At 45.8% G+C, this 24,096-nt stretch overlaps 1 protein-coding gene across 1 annotated transcript; it reads right to left on the reverse strand.

Annotated features, from left to right (window-relative positions):
• Nucleotides 1–11,547: 11,547 nt before the first annotated feature.
• hmox1a (heme oxygenase 1a) lies at nucleotides 11,548–23,197 on the reverse strand. Its single transcript, XM_072588465.1, has 8 exons — nucleotides 22,828–23,197; nucleotides 20,692–20,812; nucleotides 18,945–19,436; nucleotides 18,539–18,591; nucleotides 17,085–17,205; nucleotides 15,503–15,994; nucleotides 14,323–14,419; nucleotides 11,548–13,709 (listed from the first exon to the last, which is right to left on the reverse strand). Exons 1-8 carry the CDS (start codon nucleotides 22,875–22,877, stop codon nucleotides 13,564–13,566), a joined length of 1,572 nt encoding a protein of 523 aa, XP_072444566.1. The 5' UTR covers nucleotides 22,878–23,197; the 3' UTR covers nucleotides 11,548–13,563.
• Nucleotides 23,198–24,096: the final 899 nt, after the last annotated feature.

Raw genomic sequence — 24,096 nt, forward strand, 5'->3', positions numbered from 1 at the left:
TCCCAGACAAGATCTGAATCAGTAGTGTCATTTATTTTACACTTGCAAGTGGGTGTGATGTCCAGTGTCTATAAGGCAGAGGACATACACACACTAAATTCAATTCATACATAATATTTATATGATTTGATGTCTATTGTTTTACACTGCTCCCTCCCCTGTTTACATCCTCCACTTCCCTAAGACCGGCCCCCATTACCCCTGTTTATCTCTTGCCTTATCCAGCCTTGTCTGTGACAAAATGCTTATTTCTGGCCTCACAAGGCTGTTTGACCTCATCCTGTTATAGGTCATTGTTAGACATATTCTTTCTTCATCATTATCTACCCCCTTCATCTGTGCCTTTCCCGAGGCTGTTCTGATCCCTATGACCCTTTTAATTGGGGTTTGTTCTGTGTTTTTATAAAAGTGGGAAGCAGATGTTTATTCCTACTGTTTGTACAGGCGTATCTAGCTTAACTTCATCCCCTCACAACATCTTATCTATTTGCCCGTAATGTCTACCTTCTGACATACAGTTTTAGCTAATACAAAAACAATTGTATATTTCCTCCACATCGTTTCCATTCTTGTTGACTCAGCTCTTGGCTAAAACAATTACACACTGGTGTGAATTCATTTTACTTTGTAAAATGAAATTGCAGAATTGCAGAAGTAACATTAATTTACCTATATCCCACAGAACGTTTCCGGGTGGTCACTCGGCCCCTTATCCCCTGCTGCCCCTTTGGTAAAAGGCACTAACCCAAACATCGCTTCCCTCCTGAAAGCAACAAAACCCTCGCAGTGATGGGTCCCTCTTGGGATGTGAATTCCCTGGAAGTATCTCACTGGAGGATATGATATTCAGATTGGTTTCCCATCTGTGTTCACAAGCCACCAGCATGATCCCCAAACATTTCCTGTGTTTCCTTCATTATTTCCACTTTGTTTAACTTCTACTTGAGCATTATCCCGAGGGCTGAATGGGAATCATCAATTAATCTCCTGGCCACCAGACAGAGTGAAATGCATGAAACGCATAGGGCTATGTCCAAAATCCAAAGATGTGCAGGTTAGGTGAATGGTGTCGAAAAGCGTGGAGCTGGAAAAGCACAGCAGGTCAGGCAGCATCGGAGGAACAGGAGAATCCATGTTTCAGGCATAAGCCCTTCATCAGGAAGAGGGGGGGCAAAGGGGGCTGAGAGATACTTAGGAGGGTGGGCGTGAGGTAGCTGGGAAGGCGATAGGTCGATGCAGTTGGAAGATGATGGTGATAGGTCAGAGGGAGGGTGGCGTGGATAGGTGGGAAGGAAGATGCACAGGTAGGTCAGATCAAGAGGGTGGTGCCAAGTTGGAGGGTTGGATCTGGGATGAGGTGGGGGCAGAGGAGATGAGCAAACAGGTGGAGCCGAGTTGATGCTGTGTGGTTGGAGGGTCCCAAGGCAGAAGATGAGGCATTCTCCATCTAGGTGTTGGGTGGCTTATATTTGGCAGAAGAGGAGGCCCAGGACTTACATATACTTGGCAGAGTGGGAGAAGGAGCTGAAGTAGTCGGCCACAGAGCAGTGGAGTCATTTGGTGCATGTGTCCCAGAGAGGTTCCCTGAAACGTTCCATGAGTTGGCATCTTCTCTCCCCAATGTAGAGAAGACCACATTGACAGCAACAAACACAGTAGATGAGGCATTTGGATGTGGAGGAAAGTCTCCTTGGACAGAGATGAGAGGGGAGGTGTGAGCGATTTTACACCTCTTGTGGCGGCAGGGATGGTGCTGGGAGTGGGGGGAGGAGTGGGGGTTGGTGGGGGTGGCATGGACATAACAAGAGAGTCACGAAGGGAATGGTCTCTATGTAATACCGATAGGAGTGGGGAGGGCAATACAGTATATTTCTGCTGCTGGGGTCTGCTTGTAGGTGGCAGGTGATGGAGGATAGTGCGCTGTATCTGGAGATTAGTAGGACAGCAATTTCCCCTCCAGCGCATCTCCTGCACCTCTGCCCTTGAACACCACCCCTCCAACCACAACAAGGATAGAACATATCTTGTCCTCACCTTCCACCCCACTAAGATCCGGATACAGTTTATGGGTCAGGGTGAGTTACTCTTCGGAGAGTAGGTGTGGACTTGTTGGGCCAATGGACTGCTTCCACACTGTAGGGATTCTATGATGTCATGCAAGGGATGTGATTTCTTTATCTACATTTATTGCATATATTAGAAGAAAGATGGTAGCAACAGAAAGAGTAGGCCCACTCAAGGATTAAGGAGGGAAATTACATGTGAAGCCACAGGAAGGGGGAGACTTATAAATACTTTGTTTCAGTATTCATCGAGAAGGATGTGACTGTGATTGAGATCAGGAATGAGAGTGTGTGGGATATAGGTAAATTAATGTTACTTCTGCAATTCTGCAATTCCATTTTACAAAGTAAATGAATTCACACCAGTGTGTAATTGTTTTAGCCAAAAGCTGAGTCAACAAGAATGGAAACGATGTGGAGGAAATATATAAATGTTTTTGTATTAGCTAAAATTGTGTGTCAGAATGAAATGTGACTGCAAAACAATGGTAGACATTACGGGCAAGTAGATAAGATGTTGTGAGGGGATGAAGTTAAGCTAGATACACCTGTTCAAACAGTAGGTATAAACATCTGTTTCCCACTTTTACAGAGACGGAGGAACAAACCCCAATTAAAAGGGTCATAGGGATCAGAACGGCCTCGGGAAAGGCACAGATGGAGGGGATAGATAATGATGAAGAAAGAATATGCCCAACAATGACCTATAGCGGGATGAGGTCAAACGGCCTTGTGAGGCCAGAAATAAGCATTTTGTCACAGACAAGGCCGGATAAGGCAAGAGATAAACAGGAGTAATGGGGGCCGGTCTTAGGGAAGTGGAAGATGTAAACAGGGGAGGAGCAATGTAAAACAAAAGAAACTAAATTATATAAATGTTGTGTATGAATTGAATTTGGTGTGTATGTCCTCTGCCTTATAGACACTGGACATCACACCCACTTGCAAGTGTAAAATAAATGACACTACTGATTCAGATCTTGTCTCGGACTGAAATTATTGAAGTGAGTGAGCTTTGTTTCTCAAAGAGTGTGAATACTCTGGAGAATGTCAATATATTGAAGGAGAAAGTTTTGGATATTCTGAACTGTATTAAGGTAGACAGGTCCCCAGGGCCGAATGGCATCTATCCCAAGTTATTGCGAGAGGCAGGGAAGAAGTAGATGGGATATTAGTGATATCTTCACATCCTCTTTGACAACAGGTGAGGTTTCAGAGGACTGGAGATTAGTTAATGTTGTTCCCATGTCTAAGAAAGGAAGCAGGGATAATCCAGGATATTATATGCCAGTGAGCCTGACATCTGTGGTGGGGAAGCTCTTGGAGAAGATGCTAAGGGACAAGATATCTGCATATTTGGAAGAAAATGAAATAAGTTAGTGACAGGCAGCATGATTTTGTACAGCGAATGTCATGTCTCACCAATCTGATTGCAATCTTTGAAGACATGACATGGGTAATTGATGAGGGAAGGGCTGTGGATGTGGTTTATATGGACTTTAGTAAGGCATTTGATAAAGTTCCACATGGCAGATTGGTACAAAAACTAAAGTCACATGGGTAGGCTTGTTAAAATACCTATTTGAGTATGCTCAGGGAATCCCTGATGGACTCGATCTATAAGCCTCTCTTGGTTCATCCCAGAGATCAGACTCTGTGGTAGTCTGTAATATAAAATTCTTACAGACAGTTTAGTTTAAATTATTACCTTTGTTTACCAATAGCTTCAATGTTACACTAGAACATAGATACCTACAAGCCAGGCTCGAACTAAGGTTCTAAAACCATTAGTAGTGTAGCAGCGCCAGCTCTTACACCTAAGAGCTCTCTCAGACAACTCTCATTGCTGCAAAGAAGCTGTCTTTATACAGAATTTGGTATTAAAATTACAAAAATGCCACATGTCCTTAATCAGATAAGCAGCAATAAAATGACAAAAGTTTGCAGAGAAAGAAAAACTCATTGACAGGCCTGAGTATGCTTGACTAATTAAGCTTCATGCACATCAAAGGGGAAACCCTAGATCAAGCCAGGCCAAATGGCCAATTGCTTTGGCTAGTGCATCATAACGAGGGACTAGTCTAAACTATGTGGAAAAGGTCATGAGGTAACCTTATTCAGCTAACATGCTTAGTATCATTGTCCCACAAAATGGCTTTTTCTTTTAAAATCATCTTAGATTCCCAGAATGCAAATTAAATTCATAACATTCCAGGATCTCAAGCTCCAGGGAACAACACACAAATGTTCAATCCATGACAAGCCAGTGTTCACTCAAATCCGACCACAAAGAGTTAATGTTTCCACCAGCTTCTGTCCTGTCTCTCTCTCTCTCTCTCTCTCTCTCTATGTCCCTTGAACCCTTCGGTCAGTGAATGTAACTTACAGAAGAATGTTTTCTCTCTCTCACTCACACACGAACATCTTTCAACTTTCTTACCATAACAATTTTTAGCCTTTGTGTTTTCCTAGCCTGCATGGGTAATGAGACATTTACATTCCAGAACAGTCAAGATGAGGGAACTGAGCTTCATAAATTCAAATCTGCTCAGTGTGGTATACATGAAAATGTGTCAGGATTGTTCTGTTACATGCAAATTCCACTCATCTTAATAAATTACATGTTCTTTTCCTATTGAGTATGAGTTTTGTTAAGAGTCTTCAATCTAAACCAGAAATTTAGTTATCCGACATCTAACTGTGAAAAATGTGCACCTCAGCCCCCGAGGTGAGAAGGAAGTACTGCCACACATTCAACACGTGAACAAATGTTATCACCTTATTTACACCAAGGTGAGTAAGAAGGAATATGGTATGCTTACCTTCATCACATTGACACTAAGAACAGATGTCCTTAATTCTTCTGAATAAATGGTGACTCTCCCCACCCCAGCCGTGGTCAAGCACTTTCCCACATCTCTTTAGCAAATGGGTAAGGCTACCAGCTTTCTCAGGCTGGCTAGATGAATACAAAACTGGCTTGGTCATTGGAGACAGAGGGTAGCGGTGGAAGGGTATTTTCCAGAATGGAGACCGGTAGCTTGTGGTGTTCCACAGGGATCAGTCTTAGATCCTCTGTTGTTTGTAGTATATATAAATGATCTGGAGGAAAACGTGGGTGGTCTGATTAGCAAGTTTGCAGATGACATGAAGGTTAAAAATCACCAGGTTATAGTCCAACAGGTTTAATTGGAAGCACACTAGCTTTCGGAGTGACGCTCCTTCATCAGGTAAAGGTTGGTAGAATTGCTGATAGTGCCAATGATTGTGAAAGGATTCAACGGGACATAGATAGATTGACAACTTGGTCGCACAAGTGGCAGATGGAAATGAATCCAGACAAAATATGAGGTGATGCATTTTGGAGGATCAAAAATAAGTGTGAATTACACTGTAAATGGCAGAGAGCTTTGGAAGTTTAATATACAGACATGCCTCTGGGCATGTAGGTCCACAGTTCCCTGAAACTGACAACACAGGTGGCCAAGGTTATTAAGAAGGCATATGTTATGCTTACCTTCATCACAAGGGGCATGGAGTACAAGAGTTGGCAAACCATGTTGCAGCTATACAAAATCCTTGTTAGGCTGTATATGGAGTATTGTATGCAGTTTTGGTCACCACGTTACCAGAAGGACGTGGAAGCTTAGGAGAGAGTACAGAGAAGATTCACCATGATGTTGCCTGGTCTTGAGGGTGATGACTATGAGGAAAGGTTAAAAAGACTAGGATTGTTTTCACAGGAAAGATGGCAGCTGAGAAGGGACCTGTGAGGCATTGATAGGGTAGATAGTCAGAGCCTTTGTTGAAGTTTCAATTACAAGGGGGCACAGGTTCAAGTTGAGAGGAGGAAAGTTTAGGAAAGATGAGCAAGGGAAGGTTTTTATGTAGAAAGTGGTAGGAACCTGGATTGCACTGCCAGAAGAGATGGTGGAAAGCAAGCACATGGGTGACATTTAAGAGGCGTTTAGACGGTCACGTGAATAAGGAGGGAATAGAGAGATACGAACCAAATAAGATTCTGTACAGTCCAGAAATAGGCCCTTCGGCCCAACCAGTCCACACTGACCCTTTGAAGGGCAACCCTCCCAGACCCATTTCCCTCTGACTAATGCACCGAACACTATGGGCAATTTAGCCTGGCCAATTCATCTGACCTGCACATCTTTGGACTGTGGGAGGAAACCAGAGCACCCAGAGAAAACCCGCACAGACATGGGGAGAATATGCAAACCCCACACAGTCAGTCGCCTGAGGCTGGAATCGAGCCTGGGTCCTTGGCGCAGTGAAGCAGCAATGCTAGCCACTGAGCCACCATGCCGTCCATAAGAGCAGACGGTTTGCTTTTTAGTTTAGTTAGGGCATGATGACTGGTACAGGCTTGGAGGGCTGAATGACCTGTTCTTGTGTTGTGCTCCTCTTTATTCTTCCTTTATACCGCATTAATCATTTCGCAAGATATTGGCACCGAGGCAACAACAACCTCTTTGACTAGGTGATGGGAAATCATGTGATAAAAACCTTCAGGAATGTGTCCAGGCAGAGTTGGCAACTCCATATCTTGTCAATCGCTAATGAAAGATTTGTGTATTTCAATAACTCTTCAAGCAAATGCTTCCAACCTGTACCACAACCCACTTCAAACAGAACAAGTATCCACAAGCACCGACGGGTTTGAAAAATATGATAAGAGTCATAGAGATGTACAGCATGGAATCAGACCTTTCAGTCCAATTCAGCAGTGCCAGTCAGACATCCCATTCTGACCTGGTCCCATTTGCCAGCATTTGGCCCACTTCCCTCTAAACCCTTCCTATTCATATAGCCTCCAGACACCTTTTAAGTGTTGTAATTATATCAGTCTCCACCACTTCCTCTGGCAGCTATTTCCATACATGTGCCAACCAGGTCCTTTTATAAATTTTTCTCCTCTCACCTTAAACATAGGCCGTCTTGTTTTGGACTCCACCACCCTAGGAAAAAGGCCTCAGCTATTCGGATTTCGAAGCTGCTTGGATGCTGCCTGAACTGCTGTGCTCTTCCAGCACCACTAATCCAGCCTCAGCTATTCACCCTATCCAATCCCCTCGTGATTTTATAAACCTGTATGAGGTCACCCCTCAGCCCCCAACTGTACAGGAAAGAAGCCCCAAACTATTTAACCTCTCCCTATAATTCAATTCCTCCAGTCCCGGCAACATCCTTGTAAATCTTTTCTGCACCCTCTCAAGTTTAACAACATCCTTCCGATAGAAGGGCAACCAGAATTGAATGCAGTATTCTAAAAGTGGTCTCACCTATGTCCTGTACAGCTGCCACATGAAGTCCCAACTCCTATATCCAGTGTTCTGACCAACGAAGGCAAATGTGCCTTCTTCACCCTTCATACCTGTAAGTCTGCTTTCAAGGAACTATGCACCTACATCCCTGGGTCTCTTTGTCTGGCAACATTCCCCAGGGCCCTTCCATTAACTGTACAAGTCCTGCCTTGGTTTGCCCTACCATTAGGACTATAACCCAATGTTGTGTGATTTTTGACTTTGTCCACCCCAGTCCAACACCAGCACCTCCACTAAATGTTGTGATTGTGTGGAAATAGATAAATATCCATGTATTTAATCAATTCTGTTTTTACACTCCATCCTTACAGATAGAGAATTCCAGATCACAACAATCGCAACATGAAAATTCTCCTCTTTCTGCCCTCTGGCAATTACAATCAATCTCTGGCCTCCATTTATTCACAGCCCTGTCAATGGAGAGAGCTTCTTATTGGCTGTTATGGTGTTGTGATAGTGTTCCTGCCTCTGATCCAGGAGGGTTCAAATGCCACCTATTGCAGAATGTAAAATGACACCTCTGAACAGGATGATTAGAAAGTATCTGAGAAGAGTTTCTCCCCATGTTCTTTATTTATCAATTGGAACTTGGTTATTAAATCACACACAAATCTTCCCCACATGAAGTACTTCTCTGGTCTTGAATTAATTGAAGTCTGTCATCTCTGGAATCATTCCAGTCTACTACCTATGCAAGACCATGACATTTTTGCTGAAAGAAGGTATCCAGTATTTAACATAATACTGTGATGAGGCCTAACCCTCAGGCTAATAAACGTTTAACATATTGTTCAAGATTTTTTACCTTTTCAATTGTTAAAGCAATGGGTAACATGCACTTTCTGAACCTGTCTTATCTCTAATACTGATGACTGGTCTAAGAGTGGCAAGCAATATATTTCCAAGAAAGGTTGATGTTTGAGTCTAAGGGGATCACCTGGGTGGTAGTGCACCTATGTTGCCCTTGTCTTTCTAAGTGGTGGAGGTCTCAAGTTAGGAAGGTGCTATCAATGGAGCCTTGTTAAGTTGGTACAGTGCAGCTTGTGGATGGCACACACTGCTGCCACAGTGCGTTGAAAGTGGTAGTGTATCAGTGAGGTGGGCTGCTTTGTCCTGCATGATGTGAAGCAACTTGAGTGTTGTTGAGGCTGCCTTCATCCAGGCAAATGGGGAGTATTGCATTACATGCCTAATTTGTGCCTTGTAGATAGTGGACATGATAGTGGTGAGGTCAAGAGGTGAGTTACTTGCTACAGTATTTCTAGCCTCTGACCTGCTCCCGCAGCCACTGCGTTTATGTGGCTAGTCCAGTTCCATTTCTGATCAATGGTAACTCCCAAGCTGTTGACAGTGGACGATTTAACAACGATAATGTGATTAAATGTCAAAAGAAGCTGTCTCTCATGTTGGAGATGGTCAACTATGTGGCACGAATGTTACTTGCCATTTTTCTGCCCAAACCTGGATATTGTCCAAGTCTTGCCATATTTGGACGTGGACTACTTCAGTATCTGAGCAGTGGCAAATGGTGCTGGACGTTGTGCAATCATTGGCAAACATCCTCACTTCTGATCTTATGACAAAGGGGAGGGTCATTGATGAAGCAGCTGAAGATGATTGGGCCCAGGACACTATACACACCCAATGCAAGCGATGTCAAAGTGCGAGACCTGAAAACCCCATAGTCAATGAGTTTCAGTGAGAAACCGTTGGGAATTTGGTAGAATTAGGATGAAAGAATTGACTGTTCATGTGTTGATTTTGCTTTACCTCACCAAAAATTAAGCAAATTTATCTGGTTCTTACACATTGTCACCAGGTTATAGTCTTTGCTCAATCATTGCTCCCAGTGAAATCAATAACAAGCAACCAATCATTGCCAGTAATATGAACTTTGACCCCTATTCCTTTTCTGCCATAACTTCATATTTTTACAGACAATGAAATCATTTGGAAGTGCAGTTACTTTGAAAAATGGAGCAGCCAGTTGTGTGCACAGCAGTATCCCACAAACAGTCATCGTGTGGGTATTTGATTTTTACAGGTGTTGGCTGGGATTCCCTGATCTCTGTTGAATCTTGCCGAGTCAATGTTAGGTCCATTGAAGGCTTTAAGATGGAGCTTGATTGATTGGTTTGGTAAGTTAAATCAAGGAACGTGGAGCAGCAACAGGGATATAGAGTTGAGCACAGATCAGGGGCTGAATAACCTTCTCATATTCCTGTGAACACCTGGACAATTAAAGGGTAACAAGGTGACATAGCACCAGGGAACCAGGTTCAATTCCAGCCTCAGGTGACTGTCTGTCTAGAGTTGTACGTTCTCCTCGTGTATTAAGCGGGTTTCCTCCAGGTGCCCTGGTTTCCTCCTACAGTCTAAAGTTGTGCAGGTTAGATGGATTGACTATGCTAAATTATCTTGTAAGGTCCAGCGTTGTGCAGGCTAGATGGGTTAGCCATGATTAAAAACCCCATGTGGAATTTTTAAGTGGGATAGGAATCTCTTCAGGCGGTCAGTGGAGAATCCGAGGGCCAAATGGCCTCTTTCTGCACTGTGCAGATTCTGTGAAATGACAATAGGACTTCCAGAAACAATTGGCGATGGTGATGGAGGGCACTGAGTGGGGGAGTTCTGTTGCCACTGGGACCTCCGCCAGCAGGTGTCAATGGTGAGGGAGGCGGGGAGGGCTACCACAGCATTCAAAGGGGCTATCACTGGAAGAAAACAGTGTCTTTGGTGGAAGAAGAGCTGATGGGAAAAGGGCACAGACAAGTGTGAACTAGAGGCTTCATTTCATGCAGGTAGTGTAAATAGATCCTTAATTTCTTTTCTGTTTGCAATGACCTCATACCATTGGAATAAAGAATCCCTGCTTAATGATCTCTGACCGAAACCCATCTGTCTTGTCCCCTAACTCATTCCGAAGGTAGGGTGAGTCTTAAAACTGCTCCCATCCGTCTCCTCTGCCCCTCCCAATGAGTTGAAGGACAAAATATGTTGGCGCAGGCTTGGAAAGCCAAAGGGCCTGTTCCAATGCTGTATTGTTATTTGTTCTATTGGGAATCCTTCCTGCCACAGGGACCAACTTTTATCTTTCTTTATTTTTCATGGGATGTGGGCGTCAGTGCTGAGACCAGCATTTGTTGCCCAACACTAATTTCCCTCAAGTTGGGTCATGTCAGAAGTCATTTGAAAGTAACGTGTAAACAAAGTAATGTGAGAAAGACACTTTTTCCACACAGGGTGTAGTCAGCATATGGAGTCCACTGACTGGAAATGTGGTGGAGGCAAGTACAATTGAGGCATTCAAGAGCATGATTATTTCGACAGAAATGGGTGTTCAGGGGTAAGGGGAAGAAGATTGTCACTAGGTAACAGAACCAGTGCAGTCACAATGGGCTGAACAGCCTCCTGAGATGTTATAATTCTGTGGTTGACATTATTGTGGGTCTGGAGTCACATAGTAGGACAGACCAGGTAAGGATGCCAGATTTCCATCCGTAAAAGATATTAATGAACAAGACGGGATTTAAACAATGTTTATAGTTGATATGGTCACTGTACTGATTGTAATGAGGTCAGCTAGGTGGATCTCAGAATTTGAGTTCCCTGATTGGACCAGATTAACAGCCCCAATCAGAGAGCCCTAGCTGACAGGACGAAACAGGAGTGTCAGATCCTGTCACTCAGAGCTGTCTCTGAGGAAGCAATGACTAGGACTCAAGGACTCTCCTCAAGTAAATAAAAGGTGACTTGGTGCTGGGATGCTAGCTTCTGTGGAGTGATTTCTGAGGTGAGGGAAGTTTTTTTTTGTCTATGGAACTTTCCAGAGAGGACATTATTGAACACTTAAGAGAAGAAAGGTGAATTCTTCACTGACAAGGGAATCAATGGTTAATTTGGGTCAACAAAAAAGTGGAATTGAGGCCCAAATCAGATGAGCCATGATCTAAGTGAAAGGCAGAGCGAGTCTGAGGGGCTAAATGGCCTCCATGTTCTCCAAATACTGCCAACTTGGCACCCAGATTACAGAACTGACTGGTTTGTGCAGCTCACTAAACATCTCACTGCTGAGGTTAATTATTCTCCAGTTTAGATTAAATCCACACACCCCACAACAGTTAAAACAGACATAAAACAGGATGTGAAATCAATATCAATTTTAATTCAAATGCACTTGCCCACTTTGAAATGGTTTCAAAACAGTTTGTACAAATATATATTTTTAATGTATATACAGAAACTAACAAAAATAGAAAGAAATTGCATCTTTATCACACCTTTGCATTAGACATCCCACAGTGCTTTCCAAGTAATTAAACACATCTGAAGTGCAGTCATTGTTGTGAATGGTAGGACATTTATGCCGAGCATGATCCCACTGACATGATCATAATCACATGGGTGCTTTTTTCTTCAGTTATAAGCAGAAGCAAATGAACAAAAAATTCCACGAACTGGAACTTCCCACATTTGAAGGCCTAACTGCCAGTCATTTTAAGAACAACAGTTTGCATTTGTATAGCTCCTCGAACTTTGGAAAACATATTTGAAGCCCTTTGTATAGCTGATGGGATAGATGATCAAAAGCCTAGTCAAAGCCCCAAATACTGCAGGCACACTGATCCTGCATTTTACTCAATAGGTGGTGACTTGCCAACAGGCACAGATTCACCAGAACAAGATTGTTGGTTGGCAGTGGAAGAGCTGAAAGGGTTAAATGATGAGGTTGGGCTACTTAGGTTTGAGGTGTATCCTCCTGAGTGTAGACCGTTGAAAATGCCATCAGTCAAGTATGAAAATGACTCAGTAAGTTAGACACAAAAAACGTTTCACTGAAGGGAGCATCTCAATTAAGGACTCCCTCATAAGTCAGTGTACCTACAGCACATGGACTGCAGCAGTTGAAAACAAAAGAGTGGCTCGTCACTACTTTCTCAAAGACATTAATATGCAATAAATGCTGACCCAGGGCCTGGATTCAATTTCCAATCTTTTGCTCAGTTGGATTATTAAGGGATGCGGGGCTAAGGGGTGAAATTTGAGGTGAGCCAGCCACGATAGAGTGGAACAGATAGCATGGTAGCTCAGTGGTCAGCATTACTGCCTCATAGCACCGAGGGCAAGGTTCATTTCCACGTTCAGATGATTATGCACGGTGTGCACTTTCTCCCTGTGTCTGTGTGGGTTTCCTTTTGGTACTCCAGTTACCTCCCACAGTCTAAAGATGTACCCAGTTAGATGAATCGACCATGGGTATTCAGGGATTGGTGGGTTAGGTGGATTGGCCATGGGAGAATGCAGGGTTATAGGGTTAGGGTAGAGGGTGGGTCTGGATGGGATGTTTGAGGGTCTGTGTGGACTTAATGGGCCGAATGGCCTGCTTCCACAGTGTAGGGATTCTATGAGTATAGCAGCGGCTGAATAGCTTCCTCCTGTTCCTGTGTTGGCCTTCCCTTGGAACCCATTCACAGAGACCAGCATCACATGCAAACAGGAGAAAAACAGCAAGGGCTATGCCCCCTATGGATTAGGAGCAGATCCCCCTCACCCTCCAGGATCTTGTTTCCCCTTTGACCCTGACAGAGGGGCTGATGGGAGTTGGGAAATTGGTGATTATTCCTGCCCCACATTGTGCTGAGTGCACTCTGGCCCATGGACCTCAGAGCTTTAGGGAGGGATTCTGCATCTATCTAGCGCCTTTCACCACCTGAGGATAGCCAGAATTGCTTGATAGTCAATTTAAGTGCCTCTTGAAAAGTCATTGCTTGCAGGAAACATGGCAGCCACTGTGAACACAGCAAGCTCCCACAAAAAAAAAGTGATACTGAACAGATAAAATCAATTTGTTATTTTGTGACAGTGGTTCAGAAATAATTAATTATTGGCCAGGACACCAGGAAAACTTCCCAGCTCTTCTTCAGAAGAATTTCTCCAGAAGTAGGACCTTGGTGTAACACTTCATACAGGAGCTGACACCTCCGACAATGCTGCACCCTCTCAGTACTGTAGTGGAGGATAATGAGGAGTGGGTATTGAACCACAATATCCCAGCACTGAGGCAAGAAATCTATGCACGGAGATGGAAGCTAAAAACTGGCCAAATTTGGTTAGTACAACAACATGGAAATAAAGGAGAGAGTGTCTCGTTGCTGAAGTTCTCACCATACATATTGATAATATGCAACAGTGAGTGTTACTACAACTAAACCAATCAGTACAGCAAATCGCAGGCCTCGGTCGTGAGTCAGCAAATCATCTGAGTGCTTTGGCTGATGCTGATTGTCTCCTGTAAGTACTGATTGTCCTGTGAAGAGAAAAGGTAACAGTCATTGATCAATCAGAACTGACCACTAGAAACTGATCCACCTATGTGAGTTAATTCATTGGGGGAATAGATAATCAAAACAAAATGGTAAATTCATCAGTGCTTGTGACCATTACAACCGCTATCAATTGTTGTCAACAAAACCCATCGAGCTCACCAATGCCTCTTTAGGCAAGGAAACCTGCTGTTCTTACCTGGTCTGGTCTACATGTGACTCTAGACCCCACAACATGGTGTCCTCATAACTGCCCTCCAAACATATGAGCAAGGAGGAAGACAAGGCCCTTCAAGCCACCTCAGCCATTCAATGAGATCATGGCAGATTCAGGTGAAGAGAGAGGCTCAGTTCAAGGCCAGTTAGGAGGCACCGATGAGGAAGGTGATTTTTAAAATCTGTTTTTATATGATTAAAGTATATTTTTACATCAGGACAGCAACAAGTGCTGGTCTTGCCCACTGCAAGTGTAGAGATAGCAGGAATATTCGACATCACAGTTGAGCCAGAGAGAGACTCCTGGCTCTTGTGGTAAGGTTTACAACCCAGTCGACACACCTGCCCCACCCAGCCGAGCCAAATCACACCACCCCTTACCCTGAGTGACAATGCGTCTCCTGGTCTCTGTGTCATTGCTGTGCACGGCACCGTTTCTCTCTGAGCTGGAGGTCAAAGTTTGGAGTTCATGGAAAAGCTGCATTGGGAAAAGAAGAGGACACTTTTAATGGCGGAGGTATCGGTATAAACAAGATGGAGGCTGGGGGTGTGTGGTGGGGGTTAGTTGTACAGGGCTTTGCAAGACCATACATGGAGTATTTTGCACAGATTTGGTCTCCTTACCTAAGAAAGGATATATTTGCCATTGAGGGAGTGCAGCCAAGGTTCACCAGACAGGTTCCTGGGATGGCAGGTTTGCCATATGAGGAGATTTAGGGTTGACTTGGTTTGTACCCCACTGGGATTTTAGAACAATCACATTGAAATGTGTAATATTTTGACTGGGCTAGATAGACTGTATGCAGGGATAATGTTTCCTGCAGGCTAGGGGGCGATTCAGAGCAAGGAGGCAGGGTTACGCAGTGGGCCATTTAGTAAAGTGAAGGGAGGGACAATTCTCCACTCAGGGAATGATGAACCTGTGAGATTCTCACTCAGAAGGCGGAGTCATTGACTAGAATCTCTACAGTGCTGGTAGAGCCCATTTGGCCCATTGAGTCTGCAATGAATCTCTGAAGAGATTTCATCCAGACCCCCACCCTATTCCCATAACTCCACATTTACCAAGGCCAATCTACCTAGCCTGCACACGCCTGAACACTATGGGCAATTTAGCATGGCCAACGCACCTAACTTGCACATCTTTGGACAGTGGGAGGAAATCAGATCGCCCAGAGGAAACTCACGCAGATAGAGGGAAGACAGACAGATAGACACCTGAGATTGGAATCGAACCTGGGTTCTGGTGCCATGAGGCAGCAGTGCTAGCCACTGAGCCACCATGATACCCTTACATAAGGGATGGAATTCTGGAGGCTGATGGTGTCAGAGGAAAGAGCAGGAGGATGGCTCGGAGATGGAGAAACAGCCACTATCATGTTGAAAAACAACATGGACTCAGTGGGCTGAATGGCCTCCTACTCCTAATATCTATATTTGTAAGTTTAAGAAGGCAGCTCACTGCCTTCGCCAAAGTAGTGATGGATGGGCAATTAACACTGGTCTCACCCAAAGTATGTAACAGGTACCCATGGTTACAGATTCTGAGTCTTCCTCTTACCTCCACGTTGAGCTGGAAGGCCCGGTTTGCCTCTTCCAGGATCTTTTCTTTTATTCCATTCGTGGTGTCCAGCGTGTTCATGCGGGAGCGGTACAACTGCTTGAACTTGGTGGCGTTGGTGACCCGGTCAAAGGTGAAGAAGGCCACCCCTTCGCCCGTGCTCGGCAGCTGCAATGCTTTCTGGGCCACCTTCTTGAGCACCTGCCCCCCTGACAGGTCCCCCATGTACCTGATGTAGGAGTGGGCCACCAGCAGCTCAGGCTCCTGGCGCCCAACCTGCTGGATCCTCGACACATACTTCTTCGTAGCCCTTGGGCACTCTATGTGGCTCCGCCAGCCTGGCCCATGGAAATATTCCAGATCCTGCACCAAGGCATCCTTCCGGTGGAGCTCCGAGGGGAAGTAGAGAGGGGCGAAGGCTGGGTGATCCTTGTTCCTCTCGATCTCCTCTTCCAGGGCCGTGTAGATGAAGTACAGAGAGTCCAGTAAAAGCTGCAAGAGGGACAGAGGGAAAAGGGATCAGCAGCAGGCATCAGCCTGAGCTCACTACCTGACATCAACACAGTGAGGGCACTGAGGGCAAAGGGACTGGGTGCTGAGGGTGAGGGGAGTGAGGATGAGGGTAATGGGATGGAGTGCTGAAGACAAGGTAACAGAGATGAAGGTAGTGAGGAGGAGGCTGATGGGACTGGGTGCTGAGGGCAAGGGGAGATGAAGGTGATGGGGCTGGGTGCTAAGGGAAGGGAAGATCCACTGTTGTTAAGCCCAGTCTGGTGTTTCCACTGTTGGAGGGTCAGAGCTGCAGTGAAAGCTGAGAGTCCCCTCCAATTTTTTTCTTCTATCGCTGCCCATTCCTAACTGCTCTAGGCCTGAGTGACTTGCTTGACCATTTGAGAGACCAGTTGCTGCCGGTATGGAGTTACATGTAGGCCAGACCAGGTAAGGATGGCAGACCTCCTTCCCGAAAGGGCATTAGTTAACTGAATGACTTTCTAAGCTATACTTAATTCCAATTTCTGAACTGGATTGAAATTTCCACAAGCTGCCTTGATGGGATTTGAACCCAGACCTTTAGCCTCAGCCAGTGGACTCCAAGTCCATTGATATTCCACCCTCCTCTCCCATTTGAATGCTCCTTTCCTGGCCCATGTTGATGCTGTATGTTCAAAATAGATGGACCCCTGGGATTACATCTAGGTCTGAAATATCCGTCCTCAGTCTTGGCCCAAGGCTGTGATTTACATCAGCTCCCCTAGGTAAGGCCTGTTGGTGGTGTATGGGCAGATTCGTGATTTCCAACTGACTTCTGACTGACCCTCGCTGTTAAGAAGTGGTGTTTTGATGAGATTGGAGAGGGTCTAGTGTTTCACCCTGGAGATCACCATCCTGTAGGATACCATCATCCAACGTTGGTGAAGAGATGGAGGACAAGGGTTGGGGTGGGGGGGGGGAGGCGGTGTGGGTGTGGGAGGTGACCAGGAACTGAAGGTAACGGTCAAGAGTGCTGGGAATGGCTACAGGAGGTCAAAGGTGAAAGTTTGAAGGTGAGGTAGAGCGTACAATTTGAAGAGTTGTATCTTACCTTGAACTGATCCCGGGTGACTTGACCCTTTTGGAAGTTTCTCATGAAATCTGAGTTCTCAGCTAGTTCGTGAGAGTCCTTCGTGGCCAGCTTCAGGGCTTCTGATAGGTCGGATGGCATGCTGGGACCAAGAGGTCAAAAGGGCAGTATTAGATTGGCTCAATCCTGCCACAGTTGGCGTCACTTATTCAGCTCTCCCACCCTCTCCAACACCTCATATCCTTCTCCTCATCCCCAGTAAATCACCGAGGGAGTGGTTCTTGTGCTCCCTCCCCCCCCTTCCTCCTGAAACAGCTCAGATTATCCCATGACCAAGTCTGGACGGGGAGTTTCAGTTGGCTGTTTGACTGTGGAGGCCGTCACACTGAGGACAGTCTCAATGTTTACAGGTGTTCACTTTCCGACTGGGTTCACAGCACCCAATGGAACTGATGTCAGCAGTCACCTCATCATCCCCCAAAGCCCATATCTGAGCTTTGAATGCCCCTGTTAGCTGCTGGCTTCCTTAAGGGGCTCTCACCCAGGTACCATCTCCTCAGGAAGGAAGGGGGCTGCTGGTGTAGCCAGGGCCAGTTTTACACAACAACCTGTGGTCATATTCTGCCAGCAATCTCTGCTAACATTAGAGGTGACCCAAACCCTGACTGTCAATTTGACCTAAATGCAGCATGACCCTGAACCTTACCCCAACCCTAAACCTGACCCCAACGTGACCTCCTTAACCTGACCTTAATCTTGACCCTAAACCCAATGATAATCCTGACCCTAAAACCGACCCCAATGCAGTCAAATGCTAAACCTCACCTGAAACCTGACTGATGTTATTCTGACACAAACCCTGGCTGAAACCCTCAGCCTAACTCTGACTCTGACCATCAGCCTAACCCTAAGACAGGCCCAAAACCTGAACCTAAACCTGACTTTGACATTAATGCTGACTTAAACCTAAAACACAGATCCAAACCCTTAGTATGATGCTGACCCTAACACTGATCTAAAGTCTAACACTGACACTGAATTGTAACTCCAGCCCTGAACCTAGCCTACTGGCTGCTCTGCCTCATGTTGAATTTGGTGCCAGGATTCAGAAGGCTTTTTCTCCTCTTCCACTCCATTTCTCTGCCTCGGTGTCTCTCATCTGCATTTCCCTTCTGGAGTGTGTTGTCCTTGGGCCACCCTTGGGTTGAGCCTAGGGAGGTTCAGTGGGTTCTTTAGCCCAAATCTGATGGTTTTGTCTTCTCCCAAAGGCCTTGACCTTCTCCATGGACACAAGTCTACAGGTGATGGGCATCCTAGAGCAGCTCAGGTACCCTTTCCCTTTACTGTTCTGTGCTACTCTCTACCTCTAGAGAGGTGTCCCAGGGCTGAGACATTACTGGGCAGTGTAACCTGTATCTTTTCCCTCCATCCATCTTGGAGAGAATAGGGCATCAATCCTGGCACCACACTCTTACCTGACTCCTTGCTTCTGGTTCTGAGTTTTCAGCTGCTGGAGCTCTGCAAAGACCTGCATTTACAATAAGACAAAAAAGAAAACTCAGTTTAAGGGCCCAGCGTGAAGCAAAAGCAGTTAAGGGCTAAGTTTTGCAGGGCTCCATGCGGAAGCAGCCATTGAGATTCAAGATTGGGCCAATCACATTAAACCTCAGCTGGACTCAGGGTGAAGATTGCATTCGGATGAATTGGAAGTGATTTTGAGAGCGAAGCCAAGGCAATTATCTTCACGCAGTCTCATGTAGAAGGCTGAGCCTTAGCAACAAGGCCCAGAAAGCCTCACGGTCGAGGACAAGGTTAACCCAGCCTCGTGTCAAACTGTGAGATCTCATCACACACAAAAAAAAGTGAGTATATTGCTCTTACCTCCACGTTGAGCTGGAAGGCCCGGTTTGCCTCTTCCAGGATCTTTTCTTTTATTCCATTCGTGGTGTCCAGCGTGTTCATGCGGGAGCGGTACAACTGCTTGAACTTGGTGGCGTTGGTGACCCGGTCAAAGGTGAAGAAGGCGACCCCTTCGCCCGTGCTCGGCAGCTGCAATGCTTTCTGGGCCACCTTCTTGAGCACCTGCCCCCCTGACAGGTCCCCCATGTACCTGATGTAGGAGTGGGCCACCAGCAGCTCAGGCTCCTGGCGCCCAACCTGCTGGATCCTCGACACATACTTCTTCGTAGCCCTTGGGCACTCGATGTGGCTTCGCCAGCCCGGCCCATGGAAATATTCCAGATCCTGCACCAAGGCATCCTTCCGGTGGAGCTCCGAGGGGAAGTAGAGAGGGGCGAAGGCCGGGTGATCCTTGTTCCTCTCGATCTCCTCTTCCAGGGCCGTGTAGATGAAGTACAGAGAGTCCAGTAAAAGCTGCAGGAGGAACAGAGGGAAAGGGATCATCAGCAGGCCTCAGCTCGAGCTCACTCCTAACATCAACACAGTGAGGGCACTGAGGGCAAGGGGAGATGAGGGTGAGGGGGCTGGGTGAAGAGGGCAAGGGGAGAGGAGGGTGAGGAGAATGGCATCGAGGGTGAGGAGGGTGGCGAGCCTGAGACTTGGCACAATGACGACAGATTATGCCTGCTATCTTAAAAATACTGAGGGAGTGCTGGAGCTGCACTGTTGGAGGCGCCATCTTTCAGAAATGAAAGAGAGTCCCTCTTCGGAAAAGAGCCATTCATATGGAGCAAGTGACTTCTCCCTGCTCTGCTGGGGCCAGCATTCATCCCTTAGTTAAGTTTCTGAGGAAGGGATCATCCAATCAGTACCTGATCTTGCTGTGTGCCAAAATCGGCCAATCAGATCAGTGACTATACTCTGAAAGCACTTCACTGGCCCTAAAGCACTTTGGGAATGCTAGAGGTTGGGTAGAGAAAGTGGCTACAGCAATGCAAGTCTTCCTTCTGTGTATCTCAGAATTGGGACTTGCAATGTCTGGGAATGTTTTCCTTAGGAGAAGTGAAGGATGACAGGAAATCCACAGAGGCTGTCAAAACCCTTAAAGGCCTGGACAGAGGGCATCGTGGGGAAACTGTCCCCACCAGAGAGGGACTGGGAGTCAGAGGACTCAGAATTAAGATCATTGGCAAAGAGTTGGTGTGTTGAGGAGAAAGGTTTTCAGACAGTAGTGAGGATCTGGAATGGGCCGCTCAACTGTGTGTGGAGCCAGGTTTGATTGAGGCTTTTGATGAGGGATTAGGATTGCTTTCTGAGCAGGAATAATGTGCAAGTCTATAGGGAGTAAACTGAAGAGGAATAGTCAATGGACTGATTTTTCAGGGCAAGCACAGACACGAAGGGCTGATTGGCCCCTTTCTGTGCTGGAACTGTTCCCCGATTTTTGAGTTGTGATCTAAATAGGAAAGTGGATCCAGATATCCAACTCAAATAAAGACTTGACGGGGAGGGTGTTTGCTGAGCAATGGGGAAGGAATTTGGTGCAAATGGTTAGCTCTTCCAGTCAACTCTGACATAGGAAAAAAAATGGCCTCTGACTGTGCAGTCAGGAATTCTGATTCTGTTCTGTGGAATCTCCTGACTTAAGAACATAGGATCAATAATCTAGAAGCTAGAAGGAGAACTGCTTTGGTCAATTTGAAAAAAGCTCCCCAGTTCCCCCCCTTACCTTGAACTGATCTCGGGTGACTTGACCCTTCTGGAAGTTCTTCATGAACTCAGAGTTCTCGGCCAGTTCGTGCGAATCTTTCGTGGCTAGCTTCAGGGCTTCTGATAGGTCAGCTGGCATGCTGGAACCAAGAGATCAAAGGGCAGCGTCAGTGCCAGTTATTCGGTCTCCCACACAATGTGTGTTTCAACATAGTTAGTGTTGTCAAGATTGTCAACTGTGGAAGCTATCACACCAAGATCAGGAGGTCAAATGGTTGGGCTGCCTGAGGGAAACATGATGCAATGAATTCCCATGGAGCCTCTGATTCCATAGCCATCATACGTTCATCCATGTGACCATTGTTTATATATGGACTGATTGCTAATATTAGCAGGTTACTCAATTGCACAGTGCATCGCGATCAATCACAGGCATCAAGCTTGTCCTGCCTCTAACCTGGTGAGGGGAGATCTGGAGAAGGAACACATTTCTTGTCCTGTTGACCCCTGACCCGGAAGTACTCATGGTCAAGATGTCAAAGTGTTCAATGGGGGTCATACTATCACCTCCAAGTCAGAACATCACAGGTCTGAGTCTCCCTCCTAAGTCCAAACCCCAAGATCCCACAGGGATACAGGAATCTTATGATGTCATAGAGGCAGTGTCCTGTGATGGAGTTCACTGAGATCTACTTAATGACCCAGCTTCGACAGCCTTCTGTGGTTAAGATTTCCACTGATTCACAACCCTCTGAGAGAACCCTCTCTTTTAGATGGTGACTCCCTCATTTGGGGACGATGATCTCTATTCCTAGATTCCTCCACAAGGGGGAACTACTTATCTGTATCTACTAGATGAGTTCCCTAATTGTATGTTTCAATATAGTCACCTCACACCTAAACTCCAACGAGCAAAGGCCCAATCTGCTCAACCTCTCTTCATAAAACAGTCCTTCCCTACCAAGGATCAGCTTTGTGAACTTTCTCTGGACTGCCTCCAATGCCAGTATATCTTTCCTTGGATAATGGGCTCCAACCTGCTCACAGTATTCTAGTTTTAGTTTAACTTGTATAGTTTTAGCAAGACATCCCTATTGTTATTCTCCATTCCCTTTGAAAGGAATGTCATCAATCCATCTGCTCTCCCTATCACCAAGGTAAAAACAATGACTGCAGATGCTGGAAACCAGATTCTGGATTAGTGGTGCTGGAATAAATTCCTGATGAAGGGCTTTTGCCCGAAACGTCGATTTCGAAGCTACTTGGATGCTGCCTGAACTGCTGTGCTCTTCCAGCACCACTAATCCAGACTCTCTATTACCAGCTGAATTTCAATGGCAGTTTTTTTGGGATTAATTGATAAAGACTAGAATTCTAGGTGCCTTAGAATTGTGTCCTCCACTATCACCTGATGAAGGAGCAGCGCTCCGAAAGCTAGTGTACTTCCAATTAAACCTGTAAGACTATAACCTGGTGTTGTGAGATTTTTAACTTTGTACACCCCAGTCCAACACCAGCATCTCCAAATCATGACTTAATTCCAGATTTGCATTAAATTTTAACTCCACCATCTGCCACAGCAAGATTAGAACCCAGGCCCCCAAATCATCACCAGGGTCTCTGGATCAACAGTCCAGCAATAATACCACAAAGCTGTTGGTGCCATAGTACTGCAATCACTAGCTTTTTCTGAACTGCTCTCCCATGGAGACAACAAACTGAAACTGCCACTTGTAAATATTTAATCTGTTGTGATCTTTACACAACTTGGCCAGACTAGCTGACAGTATCATTAATATCGTGGTGCCCAGCAATAGGTTCACACACCTCTCTGCCTTTCACTCTTGAGATTTGTTATGTAGACTCACACCGGTTTCAGAATCTGGTTTCATTCTTTATCAAGACACCTCTCTCACTCCAGGTTCAGACGCAAGTCTCTCTCTCAGGATTTGTTATCTAGGCTCGCTCCAGTTTAGGAATCCTAGTTACACTCTGGATTCAGACACGAGTCTCACTCCAAAAGTGTAGTGCGGACTCACTCCGGATTCAGAATCTGTGCTCATCCCTACAAGAATCTCACACCGGATTCAAACATTGGCCTCACTGCAGGTACAGAAGCTGGTGTCTCTGATTTCAGCTACTGCCTGCCTCCTACCTGTCTGTTTGGCTGATGGTTGCTGTTGTGGTCTCCGTGCTGGTCTCCATTGCTGACTCTCAGATTCTCTAGCAGCTCACTCTGTTCTCTGTCCAAAATGTGTGAATGCTGGAGCCTTTTATCTGCTGTTTGTGGAATCCCACGTGATGCTGTGAGTCAGCCCTCTTGTTGGAGCAGCTCTGGACCTCTCCCAGCCCCACTACCATTCACATGATTATCAGTTAGCAAAACGTTAGCTCCGAGAGGATGTTGAGTTCATTTCCTGTGTGGTTAACTTGGAGACTTTTCTCCAGCTGGGTGCGAAAGTTCGAGGTGTCAATCTAGAATGTTCTTTGTCCCAGTGAAAACTTTGATCTCCTGCTCCCAGTCAGCTAAAGCCTGGGGCTTGTGTGCAGTCGACTTTTGCAGAAATGAGAGACTTTAACCCCTTGGCTGCCAGACTCCTGAACTTGAGAGTAGCAATAACATCCATGAGTCTGAGAATGGTGAACAATGTTCCCTTTCTGAACTCTGCGGCAGGGCTAGGCTGACAGATTTCGATTGACAGGGAGAAGATCCGAAAACATTGAAAATAGCAGCAGAACTAGGCCATTCGGCCCTTCAAGCCTGCTGCAATATTCATTGTAATCAAGCTGACTATCCAATGCAGAACCTGATCCTGCTTTCTCCCCATATTCTTCAATACCTTTATTTCTAAGAACTATATCAAACTCCTCAAAAATATGCAATGTTTAAACCTCAGCCAATTCCTATGGCAGAGAATCCTACATAGGGGCGGCTCAGTGGTTAGCACTGCTGCCTCACAGCGCTAGGGACCCAGGTTCGATTCCAGCCTCAGGCGTGTGTTGTGTGTGTTGTGTGTGTGTGTTGTGTGTGTTGTGTGTTGTGTGTGTGTGTGTGTGTTGTGTGTGTTGTGTGTGTGTTGTGTGTGTGTGTGTTGTGTGTGTGTGTGTTGTGTGTGTGTGTGTTGTGTGTGTGTGTGTTGTGTGTGTGTGTGTGTGTGTGTTGTGTGTGTTGTGTGTGTTGTGTGTGTTGTGTGTGTTGTGTGTGTGTGTTGTGTGTGTGTGTTGTGTGTGTTGTGTGTGTGTGTTGTGTGTGTGTGTTGTGTGTGTGTGTTGTGTGTGTGTGTTGTGTGTGTGTGTGTTGTGTGTGTGTGTGTGTGTTGTGTGTGTGTGTGTGTGTGTTGTGTGTGTGTGTGTGTGTGTTGTCCTCCCACAGTCCAAAGATGTGATTTGGAGATGCCGGTGTTGGACTGGGGTGTACAAAGTT

This window comes from Chiloscyllium punctatum, chromosome 18 (assembly GCF_047496795.1).
Source record: "Chiloscyllium punctatum isolate Juve2018m chromosome 18, sChiPun1.3, whole genome shotgun sequence".
In the NCBI taxonomy this organism is placed as follows: Eukaryota; Metazoa; Chordata; class Chondrichthyes; order Orectolobiformes; family Hemiscylliidae; genus Chiloscyllium; species Chiloscyllium punctatum.